Here is a 22,232-nt window from a genome sequence, read left to right as displayed (position 1 = left end):
GGCTTCCCTGTCCTTCACTATCTCCCAGAGTTTGCTCAAACTTATGTCCATTGAGTCAATGATGCCATCCAATGATCTCATCCTCTGTTGCCCCCTTCTCCTCCTGCCCTCAGTCTTTCCCAGCATCAGGTTTTTTGATGGTGGTGCTGAAATTGTGGTGCTGGAGAAGAGTCCCTTGGACAGCAAGGAAATCAAACCAATCATAAAGGAAATCAATCCTGAATATTCATTGAAAGGACTGATGCTGAAGCTCCAATACTTTGACCACCTGTTGGGAAGAGCAGACTCACTGGAAAAGACCCTATGCCTTGAAAGACTGAAGGCAAAAGGAGAAGAGGGCAGCAGAGGATAAGATGGTTTGATAGCATTACCAACTCAATGGACATGAATTTGAGCAAACTCCGGAGAGATAGTGGAGGACAAAGCCTGGGATGCTGCTGTCCATGAGGTCGCAGAGTCAAACATAACTTAAAGACTAAACAACAACCTCCCAGGATGACACAGGGGCCAGTAACAGATTTAAAGAGAAATCTGGTTTCCCTGCTATGTCTAGCTACGGGGGTTCTAGTCCCTTTCACTTCTCAGGTCCTCATATTTCCCGATTGTATACCAAAGGGTCAAATGAAAAGATCTCTGAGCCTAGTCCCTCAAAATTTAGGGTTCTGAACATTCTTGGTTATGAGCTTTTGCCTTGGGACGTGGCAATAAATACCTGACTGAGTTTCCCACAAGTCTCCTAAGACGTATGTATTTCCTTAACCTATATCTACCTAAAACTGTTTCTGAATCAGCAGCCCTCGGATCGGATCTTGTTAAGCCTCGTACCCGACACCCGAACTATAGTAGGAAATCCTAGAAGCCGAGCGGCCACCCCGGAACGGGGACTACAACTCCCAGGGTGCCCCGGGACGGGGGCGCCCCCTCGGATTGGCCAGAGGTGCGTGACGCTCAGTGTTTTGGCCTGGGCGGTCACATGTTTCCTTTGTTGTGAGCTGTGGAAGGGCTGGTGGCTCCAGGAGACGCCGGCGTTGGAGAGGGTGCTGCGCCGCCGGCTGCTAAGGGACCGCGGGGGCCGCCGCTGTTGGCCACTGCTGCTGGCCTCTTCCAGCCTTCGCCGAGAGGTACCCGGGGATGACAGATCCGGGACTGACCGAAAGGCGAGGAACCGGCCAGAGCCGGGGGCGGAGGGACGGCCCAGGTCATGCCTACGGGGGTGTCTGCAAGAGGGAAGCCAACGGCCGCCGGCCTCTCGAAGCCAGAGAAGGAGGGTCTGAGGAGAGATCGCGGCTGGGACTGCAGGGCCCTTCTCTGGGGCGAGGGCGGGGGGGGGGGGTGCTCTCTGGGAATCTCCTGGGGGTCGTCAGCCCCGGTTCCGTAACGACATTCTGAAAGGAAGAGCACTGAAAGGCTGGCATTACCGCCCCGGAACCGCGACGCTGCTGGCGCGCCCGCCGGGGGCGGGTTGGGAGGGGCATGGCCTCTGGGGCGGGGGGTAGCAGGTGCGGGTCAGTCACCCCGCCGCCTGCGGGACTAGGAGCAGCTGGCGGACAGGACCAGGGGAGAGGGGTCTCGCATGTTGAGGATGGGCTTCGAACGGAGCGCTGCTCTTCTTTAACCGAAGGAAGCGCTGAGAATGCAGATTCTGAAATCAAGACTTCGCGTTTGGTGGGGGCGACAGTTTGTTCCAGACTGGGAGGACTGACGGGGTCAAGGTGGGTCCCAGGGCTGGGGGCCAGAGAAGTCCTATTAAAGCGGTTGCGAAACGTGCTCGGCGCCGTCACCTGACCGTTACCCCCGCCCCCACGGCCCGGGAGCCTTTGTTTACCACTGCTTGCCGCGAGGCCCGCGCCGGGATCCGGGCCCTGGAACGACAGCCCGGCGGGAGCCGAGGCAGGCGGGGGAGTGGGGGAGCCGCTGACGGGAGTCCCCGCCTAACCTCGCCTCCTTCCCACCACTCCAGGCTTTGGTTTCTTAATTTAGTTCGTAACGGCCCCGCCCCCAGGCTCTGGACTCTCGGAGCAGACTGTTAAGGCCGCGAGGATTGGGGCCCTGCGGGTGCTTGAGGGCGGGACTATGGGGCGGCTTCCGTGTGTTTATTGGCGGGTGTCTTGTCGCTGGGTGGACGTGCCCAGGCCGTTATTCCCCGCCCCGCTGAAGGTGATCTGGAGGACACGCGGGAGCGCGCGCTTGCTTCTTCGGCGGCTGAGGCCCGAGCGGAGCCGCCGGCGGCGCGCGCTTCCGCGCCGGAGCCTACTGGCGCGAGCACCAGCTGCCCCGCCGTAGTTGGGTGGCCGCCCCGGCTTCTGTCTGAGCTTGTAGGCAGTTCTGGGGCCCGCGGAGGACCGGATAATTAACCTTTAACTCGGTCCCCTAGTCCGCCCAGATGGTGGAAAGAGCCCTCAGGCGAATTAGTGTTTCCCTGTTCTGCAAACTAGGTGTAAATGGCGCTTCCCTGGTGGCTCAGACCGTAAGGAATCCGCCTGCAACGCGGGAGACCTGGATTCGATTCTTGGGTTGGGAAGATCCCCTGGAGAAGGGACCGGCTGCCCATTCCAGTATTCAGGCCTGAGGCCTGGCAGGCTACAGTCCATGGGGTCTCAAAGAGTCCAGCACGGCTGAACGACTTTCACAGCACCCTAACCCCACGTTTTAGAGTGCCTCACAGTCAACCCCTAAGGCAGATTGACTCTTCTTCAGTTAATTTTAGTGGAGTTTAATGATTAATCATTTGCTCTCTTGAATAGCTTTTTAAAAATCGTGTCTTAGTATTTGCAGCTAAGACCGTTTAGGCCCACTAGCGAGGCTGGTTTTTGTTAAGTACGGGAAATAGATTAAAAATCTGCCTCCTGTCACCTAAAATGTGAAATTAGAATTCTGTTTTTTTAAAAAGATAGCTTTGTATGGCTGAGTCCTTTCTCTGTTCACCTGAAACTACCACAACTTTTTGTCTATCGTCTGTACCCCAGTACAAAATAGAGAGTTTAAAATTTGAAAAAAAGATAGCTTGATGATATCCTCCCACCACCCCCTCCAGAAAGTGAATTCTGTATCCGTGTTTAGATGAGTTGTTTGCGGAAACAAACATCATAGCTGACTCTTATATGATGACAGTTATAAAATCTACAAAAACAATTGTTTTAGCCACAGTGTGTTGAAGATGCGGTTTTCCTAATCTGATTTAATAGGATACTAGGGTTTTATCAGGTTTTTTTTTTTCCTATAAATCTGTAGGAATTCACCCAAGAAAGTACATTTCTGTAGAAAGTAGATTGAGCTCCTTGGGTGAAGAAAGAATTGCATTTGAATAGTTCTCCTTGGTTATGCATTCTTAATTTATTTTTAAAATTCAAGTTGGAATGACTACACCAAAAGGAGCAGCCTCTGTGATCCTGAACTGCCTCATCGCTTGTGCATTGAAGGCATTTAACATTTCTAAATAAGTACAAGATGCAAACCTCTAACCTGTATAAAAAATAAAACCACCACTCGTAAGCCGCCTTCTCCAGACAAAGCCTGTGACTTAGTCTCTAAACAGGAAGAAGAAATAATATTCTGAGCTGGAGCTTACTATCAGCTTTAATTTAAACTTTATTGGCCTTTGTCCAAGTTGCTAAAACTATGTAATGCCTTTTCAAAAAACATTGTTTTAGCTTCCTTGTTTTTTCTGCCATTTACTTAAAACCCAAAGGTCAAGCCCGTGAAAAACAAAAAATACTATTTATTAAATGAGGGACTGCAGTTATTTTTGTATATACTTTTTTCTTACCTAGGAATTTGGGACATCCTTTTTCAATAAATATTTAGGTATAAACTGTATAAAAATGTAATAAATAAAATATTCTAGTATATTCTCATAAGTATATGAAATATATAAGCATATATATTTTATATGATTCTATTTCTGTTTTGACTGAAACAGTAAGTATATGGCCACTTGACAGTTGTTGACAATTTGAAACCTTTATTCTTTCTCCTGTTAAGAACACTAGCAAAGCTAGATTTTTTTAAAGTAAAGGGTTTGTTACTCTGCCTAAATTTATCACCTAAGGGCTACCATTTTTTAGCATTTGGCACATCTTAAAGTCTACTAAGTTGATGTCTAAAAGTCATTAGGCTTTGCTCTTTACTCAGTGCTTTCTAAAACATACTTCTGCAAATCATTTGTGTTACCACAAGGTAGATAAAAATCACTGACATAAAAGTGCTTTTGTACATAGAGCATCCATGTAGTAAAAGATTGGATCTCAAACTTGTTTGAGTGACAGAGTACCGGATGGTGTCCTTGCAGATTTAAATAATTCTAATAGACCCAAAAACACTTTTGCTAAAAGAAAACATAACTATGTTATATATCTATAGGTCTTTAAGATTTTAAAATAAAACAATGCATTAAATACCTAAAGGAAGCATGTTTCTAGCAAGATAAAACGAAAGACATTTAAACTTACATGACAAGTAGGTTTGGTAGGATAGCTTTATACCACGTATGATGTCTAATGATCAACAATTTTTTTTCTTCCTTTGGTGGTTTGGGAATATTAATAGCCAAAAGTTTTAAAACAAGGGAGAAAAACGGTGAATGGAGAAGTTCAGTTTTTTGGTTCTATGATTTGAGAGAAAACAGTATTCTTTTTTCAGTTATAGAACCATAATTGTTTAGTCTAACACACTGTTTAAGCACTCCTAAATTTTTCATCATTGGATACCTTTTATTTCTCTTTCTCTCATTAATCAAAGTAATGTATTGACTATTTGAGGTTCATGTAAACTAGGGATAATAACTTGGTATCATTCTAGACAAATAAATGTAAGCTTTTGTTGGTTTCTGGTATTGTATGGTGTGTAAATATGTTTATTGGTGGTTTCATAAGAAAAATAGAAATGTTGACAATAACACCTTGAAGACTGGACTTTAAATATTGCATTTGTAAAATTTGTTTCGGGAACTGCTACTCCAAGAGTAAAGTTTTAAGTTGAAAGTTTAAGAGTATAAATTTAAAGTGGCCGTTAAATGGAATGGTTCAAATAAATCAGCGTTTTAGAAAATGGGGTGAAAAAATTGCTTGGTTTTAGATAGTTCAATGTTAAATATGGTTTTCTAGTTATTTTTAAATAATGAATTTATATGTTACAGCATTTTCTGGCTTTCCTTCTGTTGAGCTACTGTATATCTTTAAAGATAAACCTTTTATTCATTAGTCTTTTTACTGTCTTGATGTGTTATTCTTCACTTAGAGTTCAGTTTGAGAAAATGGGAGTAGTGTGGAGCATAGCATGTAGCTAGTGGCAGTTCATTACCACAGGTTGTTGGAACATGTTAGTCAAAACTGTTGGTTTCCTTTGCCATCTGGAATTTATTAGTCTTTGTAAGCCCCTCACTAATCTATACTATTTTAAGGCTGATAGTAACTTCATTCTTTGTATAGGGTTCTGCATTCTAAAGGAAAAATAAGCTTGATTGCAGTACAGCTACATTCTAAGATCAGTTCTGATACTATATATCTCCTTTGAACTTTGTACACTGACCTCCTCTGTCCCCTTGCCCTTAACTATTAGGTTGGTAAGTATTACCTAAAATCCCTCCAGAAAATGCCCAGGTCAATTGCCTTGCCCTTCTGCTCCTTAAGGTATAGTTCTAGACTAGATTAGGCATGAGAGTATCTATTCCAGTTTGCACTCTAGCAGAAACAATTTGTTTTCTGCAAGAGAAACACTGAGAATTTAAATCTATTTTAGTATCAATCTTTGAGTTCTTGTTAGATTCTAATCTTAGCCTACTCTACAGCATCTAAAATTGGATCTGAATCTGATATTCACCACCCCAGTGCCAGACAGAGGGGTAGGCTCTCTAGAATTGTTTCTTGAATTGACTTGAGTAGGCTCAGGATTTTATTGTCTTCTTGGGAAAAAATACTTATTTAGCTAAGGCTTAACAAACCCCTATTTTGACCAAGTTGACATATTCTTTATCAAAATCCACACAAGTTAGACTGACTTCTGCAAATAAGGAAACAAGGTAACATTCACCTCACAATGAAAGCTTAATCCAGGTATAGAGATGTATGTTTTTTTATACATGCAGAAATCAGTAGTTTGTATCTTGGTTTTTGAGATCAACATTTGAATTTGCCTAATCTTGTTAAGAATTTATGAGTTCTATTTATAAATATCTAGGCCAGAAACCAGAAGTACTTGTATTTAAATACCATTGGTATTCTGTGCACAGTTCAAGGTTCCAGTATTTTCTCAGAAGCATTTCTCTCTTTCTTTTCAGTATATGCACACAGAGTTGTGCTGAATTGGTTGATTTCTACAGGTACTAGAGTCCATAAGATCAAAGAAACAAGAAATACACATTTATATACTAAAAGATACAAGATAATTATTTGATAAGCATAATGATTCTGTATGGATAATCTGGATAACAATTAAAAATTGAAATTTTTTTTCCTGAATTTCCCAAAACACTTGAGATTTTCTTAACTGATTTCATAGTTACATAAAATATAATGACTGAACTGTTTGCCTTGAGTAATACTGATAGACCAACTCAGAATTATTTAATGACTGCAGATACAAGTAAAACATTATTATCAGACATTCTTCAAATATCCAATGCAGAGTTACCATAGGAATGTTTCATCATTTCAACTCCACCATTGTTTACTCATCTTTCATTCAAGAAACCTTACTGCAGGATAAAATTGTCAAGAAAGGAATTGGATAAATAAGGAAATTATTTTAGGTATAGAGTAAAATTTTTAATTCGCTTTAAGGAATTGTTATTCAGGATTGATTTTTTATGCAGAAGTTAACTTCTAGTCACAAATTGAAATCTGTTAAAACCTTTTTTCAGTGTATTAGTAAATAATGCCAATTATACATGAAGTAATTACTATCTGACTTTTATCTGACTTATATATTGCTGTTCTCCATTTATTTTAGGTGTGGAAAAACTGGGGCTTTGATCAAGCAAATGCTGAAAAGGTATTATAATATTTATAAACTCTTAGCATTGTTATTAGAAAATATAAATCATTTTCCTTTAACCAGAGGTCACTTGGACTACCTGAGTAGCAGGGAACAAGATCATATAGGAAGACAGCATCACATCATTTCTGTTACCAAATAAACTATCGACACACTCCTTTCTAACCCTTACAGATCTCAGTCTTCCTTCTGCAGTTTCTCCAGTCCTAGGGACACTAAAATAAGTTATCTCCATTCATTTTTCTGGAACATAGGCCAAAACCATGTTAAATGGTTAAATGGTAGTTTTTAAATCTACCTAACAATTTGAAACTAGGTCTACAACATTTCATGAGTTCTACAGTTGGAAGTAAACTCTAGAATACCCTTAACCAGAAGAATCTATCTTAAAAATTTTCCTTTCAAGTGAGACTGTAGCTCTAAAAGTAAAGCTCCTGAAGAATATGAGGGAGAGAAAGAAAAGGATACTAGCTTTTCTAAAGCCCACTTGGTCATGGTGTATGATCTTTTTAATGTGTTGTTGGATTCTGATTGCTAGAATTTTGTTGAGGATTTTTGCATCTATGTTCATCAGTGATATTGGCCTGTAGTTTTCTTTTTTGTGACATCTTTGTCAGGTTTTGGTATTAGGGTGATGGTGGCCTCATAGAATGAGTTTGGAAGTTTACCTTCCTCTGCAATTTTCTGGAAGAGTTTGAGTAGGATAGGTGTTAGCTCTTCTCGAAATTTTGATAGAGGACGTATCAAATATTAAACTGATAAGAACAGATACTACACTTGATCTTAGCCAAAAGGCCGAGAAGCGATAGGATACTAGCTTTTCTAGACAAATCGTGTGACTTTGGCAGTCAGTCATTGAGAGTCCAGTCACCCTTGCATCCACTAAATTATGTAGGTATTATTTCCCATCACTACATTTCTTTGGGACAAGCATTTTCCTCTTGTTTTGTCCAGAGATGCCTACTTATTTGGTACTTTTCAGTGATGGGAATAACAATGCTTTGATATCTGCTAATTTTTTAGAAGAACTCAGTCTAATTTTATGTTTAGTTTGCTTATATATTACTTCACTTATGGTAAATCTTAAACCTGTACTAGATACTATATTTTGAAATGTGATTAAACTTGTCTTTATTAGTTAAAATACTTTGTGTAAAATGGGAAAATAAAATCTACTGAATTATACCTGGAAGCCGAAAAGATGCTCTGAAATGTTTCTCATATTCCTAAGACATTCTTGTGCAAATCATTTAGTCTGTCATCATACAAAGAGTTTATATTTTATGGTGTTGTAGACTAGTTCATGGAAAAGTTCTCAGAAAGTCTAGAGAAAGTGAGGCTGCCCAAAAAGCCAGGAAAAAATTGCTTGAAAGGAAACAGCCCAGATCTATGAGATAGTCTCTTTTCCATACAAAGCAGTAGACAGATGTCTTGTTGCTGTTGAATGCTTTTAATAACGAGTGATTTTATAGCTGTTCGTGTTTTCTGGTAAAGCAGTGGAAGACCTCTTGGCAGTCATCTATCAAGGAAAATAACCATGGGAATTAAGAAGCTGAAAGTAACATAAAAAGACCTTTAACTCATATAAAATTTTAAGACTTTTATTAATACTACTCACTCAATATGCTATCCCCAAACTTATCAGATACACATACTATAAGATACCAAACAGCAAATACAAGATGCAGTAAAATTATTGGATACAGAAAGCAGAGCATGTTTTCATTTATGTTTCTTTCTTGTCCGTTTTAGCCAAAAGGGAAATTCTTAGTACTTGCGGCATGTTGTTTTGCATTCTGAACATATTTTCATTTAAACTTTGAGAAAACAAAAATGTATGGAGGCAGAAACCAATTACAAGTACATTTTGGATCACATGGCAACTTACTGAGAAGTGAAAAGAGAGTAAAAGGAACCGCCTTAAAAATAAAAATTTAAGCCAATTGATAGCTGTAGTCCAGTGCCTCAACCCATCAGTTATCTATTCATAGCATTTCTGAGGGAGACTTGAGGTTGTTTCTTATTAGGGAAAGGGAGCAGGGCATAAATAACATATATTAAAAAAAATACAAAAATACAGTACTATATCATTGTAGTGTGAATTTGGGGGGAAATAAAGACAGAACATATCTCACTTAGCATTTAAATATATGTACCTCCTTTTTTCTATGCCTAATGCACTGATAGAAGTATTTTCTATTAATACAGCAATGAACATCTGTAGGTAACTCTTCCCATATAATCTTGATTATTTCCTTACAGTAGATTGCTAGAAAGGAACTTAATGGTCAAATAGCATACCTGTTCTTAAAGGCCATTGATAGATATAGCTGAATTTTTCTGTAGCAGCACTATATTAAAATAATAAGTATCTATATTAAGATTTGAATGTAGTCAAGTTCTGTGTCGTACAGCATTCTGACATAGCTCTACCTTCAGTAGATGAAACCCAGTTTGTAAAAGGGAAACAGAAGGTAATATATTAGTAATTCACAAAGTACGTAGTATCCTTTCAATTAGGGGGTTTAAGGAATACTATTGCAAATTGCCCCTAATGTTTTCATTGTATAAATTTTTGTCAATCTTTATCAATATGAGATAGTGCTCTATACCCTGTATGAAATAGATTATGTAATTTTATTGTAGTGTTTACATCAAAATGAAATTATGTAATTGGAGTACTAAAACTTTTTACATACTGAAATGTTTTAATTTTTTTTACTTTTAGCCACATAAAGAAAATCTGTAACAGTTATTTCTCAACAATTATATAGTCAACTGATGTAACAATGGTACTAATATTGGGACGAAGACTAAACAGAGAGGATCTCGGGGTGCGTGATTCACCAGCAACAAAGCGTAAAGTTTTTGAAATGGACCCTAAATCTCTGACAGGCCGTGAGTTTTTTGACTTCTCTTCAGGATCATCCCATGCTGAAAACATCCTCCAGATATTTAATGAATTTCGAGATAGTCGTTTATTCACAGATGTTATCATTTGTGTGGAAGGAAAAGAATTTCCTTGCCATAGAGCTGTTCTCTCAGCCTGCAGTAGCTACTTCAGAGCTATGTTCTGTAATGACCACAGGGAAAGCCGAGAAATGTTGGTTGAGATCAATGGTATTTTAGCTGAAGCTATGGAATGTTTTTTACAGTATGTTTATACTGGAAAAGTGAAGATCACTACAGAGAATGTACAGTATCTCTTTGAAACATCAAGCCTTTTTCAGATTAGTGTTCTCCGTGATGCATGTGCCAAGTTCTTGGAGGAGCAACTTGATCCTTGTAATTGCTTAGGAATCCAGCGCTTTGCTGATACCCATTCCCTCAAAACACTCTTTACAAAATGCAAGAATTTTGCATTACAGACTTTTGAGGATGTGTCCCAGCATGAAGAATTTCTTGAACTTGACAAAGATGAACTGATTGATTATATTTGTAGTGATGAACTGGTTATTGGCAAGGAGGAGATGGTTTTTGAAGCCGTCATGCGTTGGGTCTATCGCGCTGTTGATCTGAGAAGACCACTGTTACATGAGCTCCTGACTCACGTGAGACTCCCTCTGTTGCATCCCAACTACTTTGTTCAAACAGTTGAGGTGGACCAGTTGATCCAGAATTCTCCTGAGTGCTATCAGTTGTTGCATGAAGCAAGACGGTACCACATACTTGGGAATGAAATGATGTCTCCAAGGACTAGGCCACGCAGGTAAGACTGATGCATATTAACTACAACATAATTAGCAAAAGTTTTTGTTTTTTTAAATATTTTAAAGCTTCCTGAGTGTAATCTCTATGTAGTCATTTATATGTATCATCTACTTGTGGATTTATGTAATTTGAGATTTGTTTTGGATTATAACTCATTAGAATTTCTCCCAATGAAGACTAGATTCACCAGTAGCACTTTTCGTTATTGTTGTTCTGAGCTATGAGACAGTATTGCAAAGGGTCTTTGCAGCTAGCATGTTTCAGCCTATATCTTCTTAACCTGTCTTAAAAAGGTTAATTTTTCTTAACCTTTATAGGGTACCAAATTTATTCCACGTTTTCCCAAAAGATCTTTGGATGTTAAGTAACTAAAGACTGTGTTAGAGTTTGTTGGACTGCTTCTACTTATAAAAAACAATTTGTGTATTCACAGACTAACCTTTTTCCTAACAGACTACATGAAATATAGAGACCAAGTAAGTTGATACACATTGAGGGGATTCTCAGATGTAAAATCAAGGTTTCAGATCTTTTCTCATTGCCACAGTTACTATATTTAAAACTCTATTTGAAAGTGAAAGTTACTCAATCGTGTCTGACTCTTTGCAACCCCATGTACTATACAGCCCATGGAATTCTCCAGGCCAGAATACAGGAGTGAGTTGCCATGCCCTCCTCCAGGGGATCTTCCCAACCCAGGGATCAAACCCAGGTCTCCTGCATTGTAGCAGGATTCTTTACAGCTGGGCCACAAGGGAAGCCTGAGAATACTGGAGTGGGTCGCCTATCCCTTCTCCAGGGGGTCTTCCCAACCCAGGAATCAAACAGGGGTCTCCTGCATTGCAGGAGGATTGTTTACCAACTGAGCTATCAGGGAAGACCCATTTAAAACACCTGTAGATTTTAATTCATAAACTATAGAAAAATAATCTCTGTGCCTTAAGAATGGAAGGAATAGTATTAAACATTTTACGGTGAATAAGCAAAAATCGGCTGTGTGAGACATAATAAAGAATCTTAAATATTTTTCTAATAAACCTGACTTTTTGATGTGTGTGATATAAAATACATAACATAAAATTTGCCATCCTAACCATTTTTTTGTTGTTTAATAGTGCTAAACATATTCACATTGTTATGAGACTGGTATTTATTTTCCCATACTATCTTCACTTTGCCTATAAATCTATTATAGCATAGCTCTTAAACCATATTTTTAGCATTAATTTTGATTATCAGTGTTTTGGAATGTGATTAAAATTCAGCATGTTGTGAGATCTCATGTTTTTAATTATAATTCAGCATATTATGACCTGTCTTTAAAATCTACACGAGTTTGGATATAACAAGATTTGATCTGTATCCTCATAAGTAAAATGAGATTTATGATAAATAGTGCTTATTTCACAGGTTTTGCTGTTGAAATTATTAAATGCAATAGTCTTAAGGTACTCAGCATAGAAGGTGGTACATAGGAAGTGCTTTAAGAATTATGGCTATAGGGTAGTGTTAGTATGACCCACTTTAAGAAAACTTCCAGTACTTGACAGTCTGAACTTTTTTACAAATGGCATACAACATTGAGTAACTATTATTACAAAAATTAATGTAATATTTCTTTGTATATTAGGTTTAGAGTGCATTTTTTCTTCAGTCAGCTGACTTTAGTTAAAAGTAATTGTTTTATAAGAAACAAATATAAAATATTTTATTCCTAGTCTTTTAACAAAGTCTTTTAACTAGTTTTTAGAAAACTAAAATTTTATTCTATAAAATATACTGATTTTTTAAAAGTTGTTTTTAGGACTGTTAAGAGACTTCAGCTGAGCTTAAGCATGTGAAAGACCAGAGTTCTTAAATGTATTAATTAGGAAAACTGAACAGCTTTTGGGCTGTTCCAGAACTTTTCTGGACAAACTGTATCTCTCCAAGGGGAGAGTCGTACATTTTTCCAAACAGAATCCCCTGTGGCAGACCGAATGGTTTGGGGTCAAACATGGTTATATTAAAATTACTTATAAAGATATGACCAGAATGAAATCAGAGTGCAGACTAACGGTAATTAAAATCAGGTTATAATTAGAGAATTTTCTGATTTTCTTATTCAATTTACAAAAATACAATTTTACATCGTATTTTTAAGGGAACCAATCCATTTCATACAGTGAAACACATCTGTATATATAAGATTATGATACCACTTTTCTCTAGGAGACTAGTAGAAAAAAAATCAAGCTGTAGTTATATTGAATTTTCAGACTAGTATAATAGCAGATATTTATTTTATATAAATTTTATATTATGAATTATGTGAGAACTCTAAAAAAGAATGCTTTATTGTACAACTCTGCTATCACTTGTCCTTTATATTCTGTCTTCCACTTATCTGTTACTACATGTTAGTACTAATCACTAGGAATTTCCCTATCTGAACAATATGTATTCTTTGTAGAGGTTCTCATCTTTCTGAGAAACTACAAACTTCTCTGTAAGAGAAGTGACATCTCCACTTCTTCAACTACAGCTCATTCTGACTTCTCCAGTCACTCTACTGAAACTCCTCTCAGTCAGGTCATCTATTTGTTCTTTGTTAGCCTCATGTCAGTCTTTATTCACCTTGATCTCTCTTTCAGATCTGACATTTTTAATTGCTTAAATCCTTCTTGAAACTCTCTTCTGATAGCTTCAGGAGTACAATTTCCCTCATGGTCCTCTTCTTCAGTACTCTTTTTCAGTTTGATAGTTCTTTGTCTATTGTTTGAAATGTTGATATTCTCTTGGTTCACATCTCATTGTCTTGCCTTGATAGTTTCCTAGATGATCACATCTATTCTCATGGTTTTGATTAACATGCTTACTATTGACTATGAAAACTATATCTCTACCCCAGGCTTTTTCATTCATTCATTCATTTATTCCATCATTCAGCCAATGTTTTTTTTTTAAGTAATATGTATAGTTATACATTTATATATATTTGAAGATGCATCTTTAAAACAATAACATAGGTAAAATAAATCTCACAGTTAAAAATAATTCTTTTATAATATTTAATACCAGTCCATATTCATGTTCCCCCAGTCTTTTCCAAGCTGTTTTTTAATGAACTTGAATCCAGTCCAGGACTAGTACAGGATCATTGCATCTGTTTATTTCCATGAAGTCTCTTATTCCAAAGCATTCATTCTTTTTCATGAATCTTACTTGTTCATGGGCAAGTTGTCCAGAAAAGTACTCCACGATGTGTATTAGTCTGGTCACTTCCTTGTGATATCACTTAGCTGCATTTAGCTGTTTCCTGGAAACTGAAAGTTAGCTTCAGCTCAGTGGTGAATAGTTAATACTTTTTTGCTAGAATTCATTCTAGGTAATGTATGTACATTAGGAGAAAGACAGCATAACTGGTTGTTTTACCATTAGTGATATAAAGATTAGCTCTTGATTAGAGCGATGACAGTCCAAACCCACCACTGTATAGTTAGGTTATACTCTCACAGCATCCAATATTTCTTTAGTGTTTATTGTGTGCCAGATATTCTCCAGAGCTCAAGCCATACTGGACAGTGACACCTGTATATACCCACGTGTCTCTTAAATAACAGCGAAAACCCCAAGATACACTGTATTAAAAACAGAGTGTGAAAATTTTTTTTAACGAAAGAAAGAGTGTGATGGCAGTTTTCTAGACAGAGGACATAGAACATAAGACAGTAAAAGCTTTGCTAATCAGTATTGCCAGTTGTAAACCCTGTGTCCGTAAAGAAAAAGTAGTGGAGACCTATCACAGAAGTAAAAAGCTTAAGAATAGTTGTTTTTATTAATATATGTTATGCAACTTTAAATCTTTATACTTAGGTATAATAAGTTTTTAGTAAACACCTAGTGCAAGCTTCATGATGTGTTAAGGGTACTGGCTTCAGAATCAGAGAGACCTGAACTACAACCTACCTCTGCATAACTAGTTAATTCTGTGACATTGGGCCAAGCACTTTAATTTCTCTATGTGTCAGCTTCCTCATCTGTAAAATAAGCATAATACCATCTACCCTGTAGGACTGTTGTGAGGATTAGAACTACTGTGTGAAAAAGGCATAGCCTAGTGTTGGACACAAAAATGCTTAATAAAAATTATTGCTAGTTTCATGAATAATCAAAATACAGTTAAAATTTGCACTATACTTTTATAGAATAGGAACTATAGTTTGAGAGACATAAATGCTTGCTATCAAGTGGTTTAAGTATAAACTGTTCATATCTACGGAAAAAATCTGCAATACTCCATTAAACCATAGAGATAGCTGTGATCTAGTAAGTTCATCATTTTGAGTTTGGAATTGGTTAATTAAGTACTTGTTTCTTCTAATACTTCCTACTACTCTTGTCTAATAAGCAGTTACTATATAATGAAAATAGGAACCTATTGCCATAATGAGGAAAGGGTTCAAGTTTTTATTGAATAAATCAACGAGAAGACCAAGGTTAAGTTTTTCTTTAAGAAATACTATTTTAGAATTCAATGTTCTGAGTTTCTGTTTCTCTTAAGTGATATCTGCTATATTGGATTCATGGTCTACCATTTTTATACATGTTAGTTCATTGTTATTTTGAATGCATTTTTATATTAAAGTACTGTGTAATGTCAAAGTCTCCCTCTACCTGACCCTTGATATATCAGTATATATATATATAACCCTTTCATCCCCAAAGAGTTCCCAGTTTTTTCACTCTTTAAAAAATATTCTTTGTATACAGAAGTGTGTGTGTGTCTGTCTCTGGGTACACGTGTCCTTACTATTTTTTATACAGATGGTAGTATACCTTATTTTTATCTCCTAAAAGTATCTTGGAGTTTCTTATATATCAACACATATAGGTCTTTGTTCCTTTTTTTTTTTTTAACTCTTCATTATGGAAAATTTCAAATTCACTCTTTTTTAAGAGTTGTATAGTATCACATTTATGGATACCATAAATTATTTAATCCCTCTCTTAATGAGGTACATTTAAGTTGTTTCTAGATTTTTTTTCCATTGCAAACAGTGCTCAGTGAATACTCTTATACATATGTCTGATAAATTATAGCATAAATTGCTAGAAGTGAAATCACTCAGTCATAAAATAGGTACATTTTAAAAACTGCCAAGATATAAAAATTGACTTCCAATTTATACTTTTCCAAAAATATGAAAATCCGCATTTCTTCACTCCTTTCCTTATACAGTATTTTAATAGTTTTTGTAAATTTTTGCTACTCTGGAAAAGTGAAAATTTGTATAAACAAAATTTTTTTTGTTCAAACTTTAAACTTTATTTTGTATTGGGATATATATTTTGTATTGGGATATAGTCGATTAACAATGTTGTTAATTGTTATTTCTTCTAATACTTCCTACTAATCTTGTCTAATAATTAGTTACTATATAATGAGCATTGGGTTGGATGTATTCTTCAGATCATGTTTTTCTCTGGATATATGCCCAGGAGTGGGATTGCAAGATCATATAGTAGCTCTATTTTTAGTTTTTTAAGGAACCTCCATATTGTTTTCCATAGTGGCTGTACAAATTTACATTTCCGCCAACGGTGTAAGAGGGTTCCCTTCTCTCCAGACCCTCTCCAGCATTTCTTGTTTGTAAATGTTTTGAGGATAACCATTCCGTCAGTGTGAGGTGATAGCTCATTGTAGTTTTGATTTGCGTTTCTCTAATAATGAGCAAGTGTCCCATAATCTTGATTCGCATTTCTTTCATGTGAAAGTTTGAGGTTTTCCAAGTTTGAAAACCATTTATAGGTTGTTTTTTTCTCCACTTCATTGGACTCTAGTGTATCAAAATTCTGACTGGAAGTGATTGAAACCAGCGTTAGCATAGAAGGGAGAGAGATGTTTTAAAAGGGTATAAGAAGGCGTTATCTTGTAGAACCTAAGGGCAGAAGGTCAACAGGATTTACAAGAAGACTGGAACAGGCTACTGAAAATCCATCAGAAATCTAGCCATGCCCTATCTCTACCTCTTGCCTCTGCTTGTCTCTGCATATTTTCATTATTGTCTCTCACTAGTCTGGTTAAATAGGACCATTCATGGGATTTGGTTTCTATATTACAAGGTCAGTCCAGAGACACTGAATGTCTCCCTCTCATGTGGAAAGATAATCTCTGATCCAGACAGCCTTCTCTGGAGAGTTACCTGTGGCCTTGGAGTAGGATCATGTAGCAGAAAATTGATAGCTGAAATTCTTGTCCCATATGTGACAGCAGACAAGCTGATAGTGGCTATTAATAGTAAAGTGTGGGTTTTCTCCTTTGTTCTTTCTTAACTTGAGGCAAGAGGAAGGGATGGAGTAATTTGTGTTCATTGGAGACAACAAAAAATAACATCCATGTTTCTGCCTAGGAGGTAACACTGTAGCATTTGGCTTTATTCTTCCCTTTCATTCTCTAAGAATTTATTATTTCTTTTACAAAGTTGTAATCTATTTCATATCGTAGTCTGCTGTTATCATTTAATATATGGTAAACATTTTCATGACATGAAATCTATAGTACCATAACCATCTCACCCACATTTAAACTCTTCCTGATTTTTTACCAGTGAGATAAATATCTTTGTGACTATATAAGCATACCTGTAGTTCCTGATAATAAATTCTTAAATAGAGTAAATATTTGAATCTTTCAATTTGTACAACTGTTTCCTTATAGAACCCATTTTGCCTATTACAGTTTCAGGTAGAAAGCCTTACCACACAAGTTGAAACTGTCCTCATTAAATTTAGAAAGCCGTATGGTTTATGGCTGTCATAAGCCTCTTTATGGGGTCATTTATATACATTTATATTGATGAACCATACCCAGTGATTCCTCTAGGCTCAGGAACTTTTGTTTTTTGGATACAGTAAGATCAGACTATCAGGGACAGACTTAACATTAATCATGAGGGACTGATTAATTCATTTATCTTTTAGTTTATATATATGTATTTGCAATAAGAAATGGAACTGTCACCTGTTCCAAAAAATGGAATGGTTCAAATGGAACTGTCAAAAGATATTTTAAGTCAATGCAGCCAGCATATTCTCTTACTGTGGGCAACTTACCAGTTGGGAAGCCAACGTTTTCAAAGGTTGTTTGGAATCTAGACAAAGAGACCTAGTAGACCTTTAGAACCAGACTCTTCCCAGCTAGTATAGTGTGAGGAAGTCTCACCCACCATAAAATATTCTTACCAAAGAACCAGTAATGTTCAAGTTAGCTTAGCTAAGCTTCTCCTTTCCTTTAGACAAGTTACTTGAATGGACACAGAAAATGTTTGCCTCTGTGATTACTTACTCTTTCATTCATTTGTTCATTCATTTATTTATTGTATATAGGGCTAATCAATCCCCTCTTTTAATACATTGAGTTTAGTACTGTCGTATCCTACACACTAAAGAGTCATTTTGTCTCTTTAGGGCTTAAAGTCTCATATCTCTATTTGAATTGATTATTTTGGTGCAATGACTTGGTATTCAGGTATTTTTGAGTCTTGGAATAGACTGTGTCACTAATAGCGCTCCCTTCTTCCTTCCAGCTTCCCACTATATGGAAACATTTCTTTTTGTGTTTTCTAAATGTATTCAGTCATTTTTCTTATTACCAAGGATCACCCTTAGACCCCTTTTTGTTGATAAAATTAATTTGGCCGTTCATCTGTCCCTGGCATGTTTGCATTGACAGTAAGAAGGTCTGTTATTTTGGCCAGCAAATCTTTCTGAGGTTCTTAACTGAACCTGGCAATTACTATACATTTTGTTCATATGGTTTAGAATATTTCTTTTCCTTTCACATAAATCAAAGAATGTGATCTTTTAATTTAACCTTTTCTCAAGTTTATGATAAAAGAGTATGATGACTTTTGAAAAAATATTTACCACTGTAGAAAAAAAATAATTTTCTTGTCACACTTTCCTAGGAACAAGTGGTGAGACTTAATACCCAAATTTCAATACTCAAGACTTAATACTGCTTAATACTTAAGCCGTGAATATTTGTTAGTTTGTTACAGCAGAAAATGAGAATTTTCACTTTAAAAGATTAATAAAGTAACATAGTCTCTAAAAATAGATTGCATGGGTATCTAGAATTTTATTCATCCTATACTATCATCTTGGCTGCTTTTTTATTCTCGTCACCATTATCAGCTGCAGCAACTCATTTCCTTTAAGGCAATCATCTTCCTGCCTGAGATAAGTATTTTTCCAAGCTCAAGAAATAAAAATAGCTATTATATTGAGTTAATAGTCTCTAATGAGAGCACCAGACTTGTCTCAAATTAAGTTAAAAGCCATTTGGTTGCAAATGAGACCTTCAGTTAGGCAAAACTACTAGTTTGCTGATCCTTTCAGATAAATAGACACAGGCACTGAAATAATCCTTTATTTAGTAAGACTAAATGTTTTAGCCATTAGCTTTTTGTGCTGTTTTCTCTTGTCCCAAGGTGCAAAACAGACAAGGTATGTTTATTGGGCTAAGAAGCCTTGGAAACCAAGCAAATTCAAGAAAAGGGAAAGTATAAAACAAGGAAAATGCTATAACATGCATGCTAAGTCTCTTGAGTCGTGTTGGACTCTTTGCGACCTTATGGACTGTAGCCCTCCAGGCTCAGTCCATGAGATTCTCCAGACAAGAATACTGGAGTGGATTGACATGCCCTTCTCTGGGGGATGTTTCCAGCCCTGGGATTGAACCAGTGTCTCTTAAACATCTACTGCATTGGTAGGCAGGTTCTTTGCCATTAGTGCCACCTGGGAAACCCAAAGAAAGTATAAAACAAAATTCTATCAGAATTACCTTAATTTTGTATTGAAACTATTAGGAGTGACTCAAACCCAGTAACAGTATTTAGCAGTTTTTGTTTTGCTCAATCAATAGGTAAGACTTTGAGGACTATCACATGGGTTTGTCTTAGAAGTACTTTAAGTAGGATTTAAGGAAATAATACTAATATGGAAAAAAGGATATCTTCTGGTCATTAGTTATACTACTAAGTAACTGATGCTATCTACTATTTACTTTTAATATTTTCATTTTGGAATTATTTGGAAAATAGTAAATATTATTGATAGTATTTGAGTCCTTCTGATAACATTTTACTATATACTAGATTAGGGTTATATTATTTTCTGGGTTCTTAAAAGTAATTTTTATTGCATCTGTGGACAGAATTCTTTTCTATGATATTTATTTCTGATTTTATAATGGAAAAAGTATGCCTGGCATGGACTGACTAGGTGAATGATTGTTAGTTGAAATAACTGCAAGTAAGTATAGCTAGAATATAGCAGCTCTATCAAAGGGATATACCAACGCTGCTCAATTCTGTTTTTTCCTAGTGAAATTGTAAAACATCACACTGACTAAAACTACAAATAAGTGTTTTAACCTGATCTTTTTTTCTTCATTTAAGTAAGAGAAGAGGGATTTTTAAAATTTTTGTTTGTGAGATTTAACGTTGTAGCAGCCATAAAATGTAATTACAAGACTTTTTATTTCCATGAGCCTTATGAACAAAAAGAAAAAGCTTGGCTAAGCTTTTAGTTTTTCCTGTCTCTATCTTAAGTTTAAGCTACAAAGTAAAAGAAGCCTGTAATTAACATAAACCTCAGGATTCCCTTAGGGTACTTGAAAGTTATCTTTTCCACTCTAAAAGTAGCCCATGCTCATTACTGTTTTGAAAATTTGTGTTGATATAAAGGAGAAAGCCACACAATCGGGAGAAAACCATCATTAGCACTTTGCTGTGATCTCTCCAGACACATTAATTACATAGTATTGATCAGACTTTTTGTACAATTTTTCATCTTGCCTTTTTCCTGTAGCATTCTTTATAATAAAGCTCTGTTAACATCTTTGGAGACCACCTAGCCTTTTGAGTTGGATTACCTTACTTTAAGTTAAAATATTTTTAGGGAAATACTTGGCAGTCCAGTGGTTAGGACTCTGCACTTTGACTGCTGAGGGCGTGGATTCTATCCCTGGTCAGGGAACTAAGATTCTGAAAGCTGTGTAGTGCGGTAAAAAAAAAATTTATTTTTCAAAATGATATCTGAACAAATACATGTATTCCTCTAAAGGATACTTAAATTGTACTGTGAATTTGTTTTTTTATAACTAACAATCTGATGAAAAAGCACCATTTTCCTACACTTGAAAAAGTGCATTGTCTTATCTTGTGTGGTTATGCTTATCTGAATTGCTGTTGAGATTCCATTTGAAACTCATCCTTAATATTACCAGGGTTCCAGTTCAATTAGGTATAATCTTTGGACTGCTACTCATGGAGAAAGTACCCATAGAAGTTTTCTGTGAAAAGATTATGTTATTAAACCCCTTATAAATGTTCTCAAAGTTAATAATTGATAGCCTCTATTGGTTGGCACATACTCAGAAAATAAACTTAAGTTTATAATAATGTTCCACTTTTTTTATGACAACAGTATGCTTTTAGGAATTTAAACAATGGTGTGTGTGTTGTTATTTATGCATTCTTATAATAATTATTTTAGGTCAACTGGCTATTCTGAGGTGATAGTTGTCGTTGGAGGCTGTGAAAGAGTTGGAGGATTTAATCTTCCATACACTGAGTGTTACGACCCTGTAACAGGAGAGTGGAAGTCTTTGGCTAAACTTCCCGAATTTACCAAATCAGAATATGCAGTCTGTGCTCTAAGGAATGACATTCTTGTTTCAGGTAATAAAGAACTGTTACGTAGCTACTTTAATTTAATCACAGCTTGGCCATTTTAAACCATGACAGTGTCTCAAAAGACTGAAAGTAGAGATGCCCACTTTAATCAGATCATATTATACAACAAATAAAACTGAAACTGACTTATTATTCTTAAAAACAGGTACAAGATAATTTAGAATGATTTACAAAAGATTCACCAGAAAATGTCTTTAACCATATCATATTTTTAAAATATGTTATTGATTTCTTGTTACTAATTTCTACTGAACAACAAAGTGATTCAATTATACATATATATTATTTTTCATATTCTTTTCCATTATAATTTATCATAGGGATATTGACTGTAATATCCTGTACTGTACAGTAGGCCATATTATGTTTAAATGCTCTCAAATGCATATAGAATATGTACAGTTTTTAAAACTTGTTTACTTTAAGGAACACAGTGAAGTATATAAAGTGAAGAGTGCTCAGAGTTAAGCATCTCTCATCCACCCATGTTTTCTGGAATTCTCCCCAAAGTTTATGAAATAAGATTTTTCTTAAAATTCTTAACTTGAACTTTCATTATAGTACGTGATATGTTATGTCTAAAGTCAACAGACAATAATGTGACAGATTTATGCAAAGTGTAACTACAGTGTCTATAATTTTAAATTTGTTAATTAAACAATTTTACCAGTTTCGCAGGTTACTCTGTTATTATGCATTGAATAATATAACAACACATTATTTTGTATAGTGGTATACTTTTTTAAAAAATGGCTGATTTTTAAAAATCTTTCTAGAATAATTCTTTTG

General features: G+C 36.3%; 1 protein-coding gene and 1 pseudogene across 4 annotated transcripts in view; one reads left to right on the top strand and one right to left on the bottom strand.

The window, feature by feature from the left end:
• The first annotated feature begins 984 nt into the window (after positions 1 to 984).
• KLHL24 (kelch like family member 24) overlaps positions 985 to 22,232 on the top strand; it is a 37,009-nt gene continuing 15,761 nt past the window's right edge. Inside the window, exons 1-5 of one of the 4 annotated variants that reach the window (XM_042233885.2) lie at positions 985 to 1,121; positions 1,622 to 1,712; positions 6,946 to 6,987; positions 9,719 to 10,699; positions 21,244 to 21,428. In XM_042233885.2, the coding sequence (XP_042089819.1) occupies positions 9,780 to 10,699; positions 21,244 to 21,428 (1,105 nt within the window). In that variant the 5' untranslated portion in view covers positions 985 to 1,121; positions 1,622 to 1,712; positions 6,946 to 6,987; positions 9,719 to 9,779. Of the gene's footprint in view, positions 1,199 to 1,621; positions 1,713 to 6,945; positions 6,988 to 9,718; positions 10,700 to 21,243; positions 21,429 to 22,232 lie in introns of all 4 variants that reach the window. The other 3 variants (XM_012098166.5, XM_042233869.2, XM_012098172.5) reach the window with 3 other exon arrangements.
• On the bottom strand, positions 7,617 to 7,797 carry LOC114110946 (U2 spliceosomal RNA; annotated as a pseudogene).

Source organism: Ovis aries, chromosome 1, assembly GCF_016772045.2.
Source record: "Ovis aries strain OAR_USU_Benz2616 breed Rambouillet chromosome 1, ARS-UI_Ramb_v3.0, whole genome shotgun sequence".
Classification (NCBI taxonomy): Eukaryota; Metazoa; Chordata; class Mammalia; order Artiodactyla; family Bovidae; genus Ovis; species Ovis aries.
This window is presented reverse-complemented; position numbering and strand designations above follow the sequence as displayed.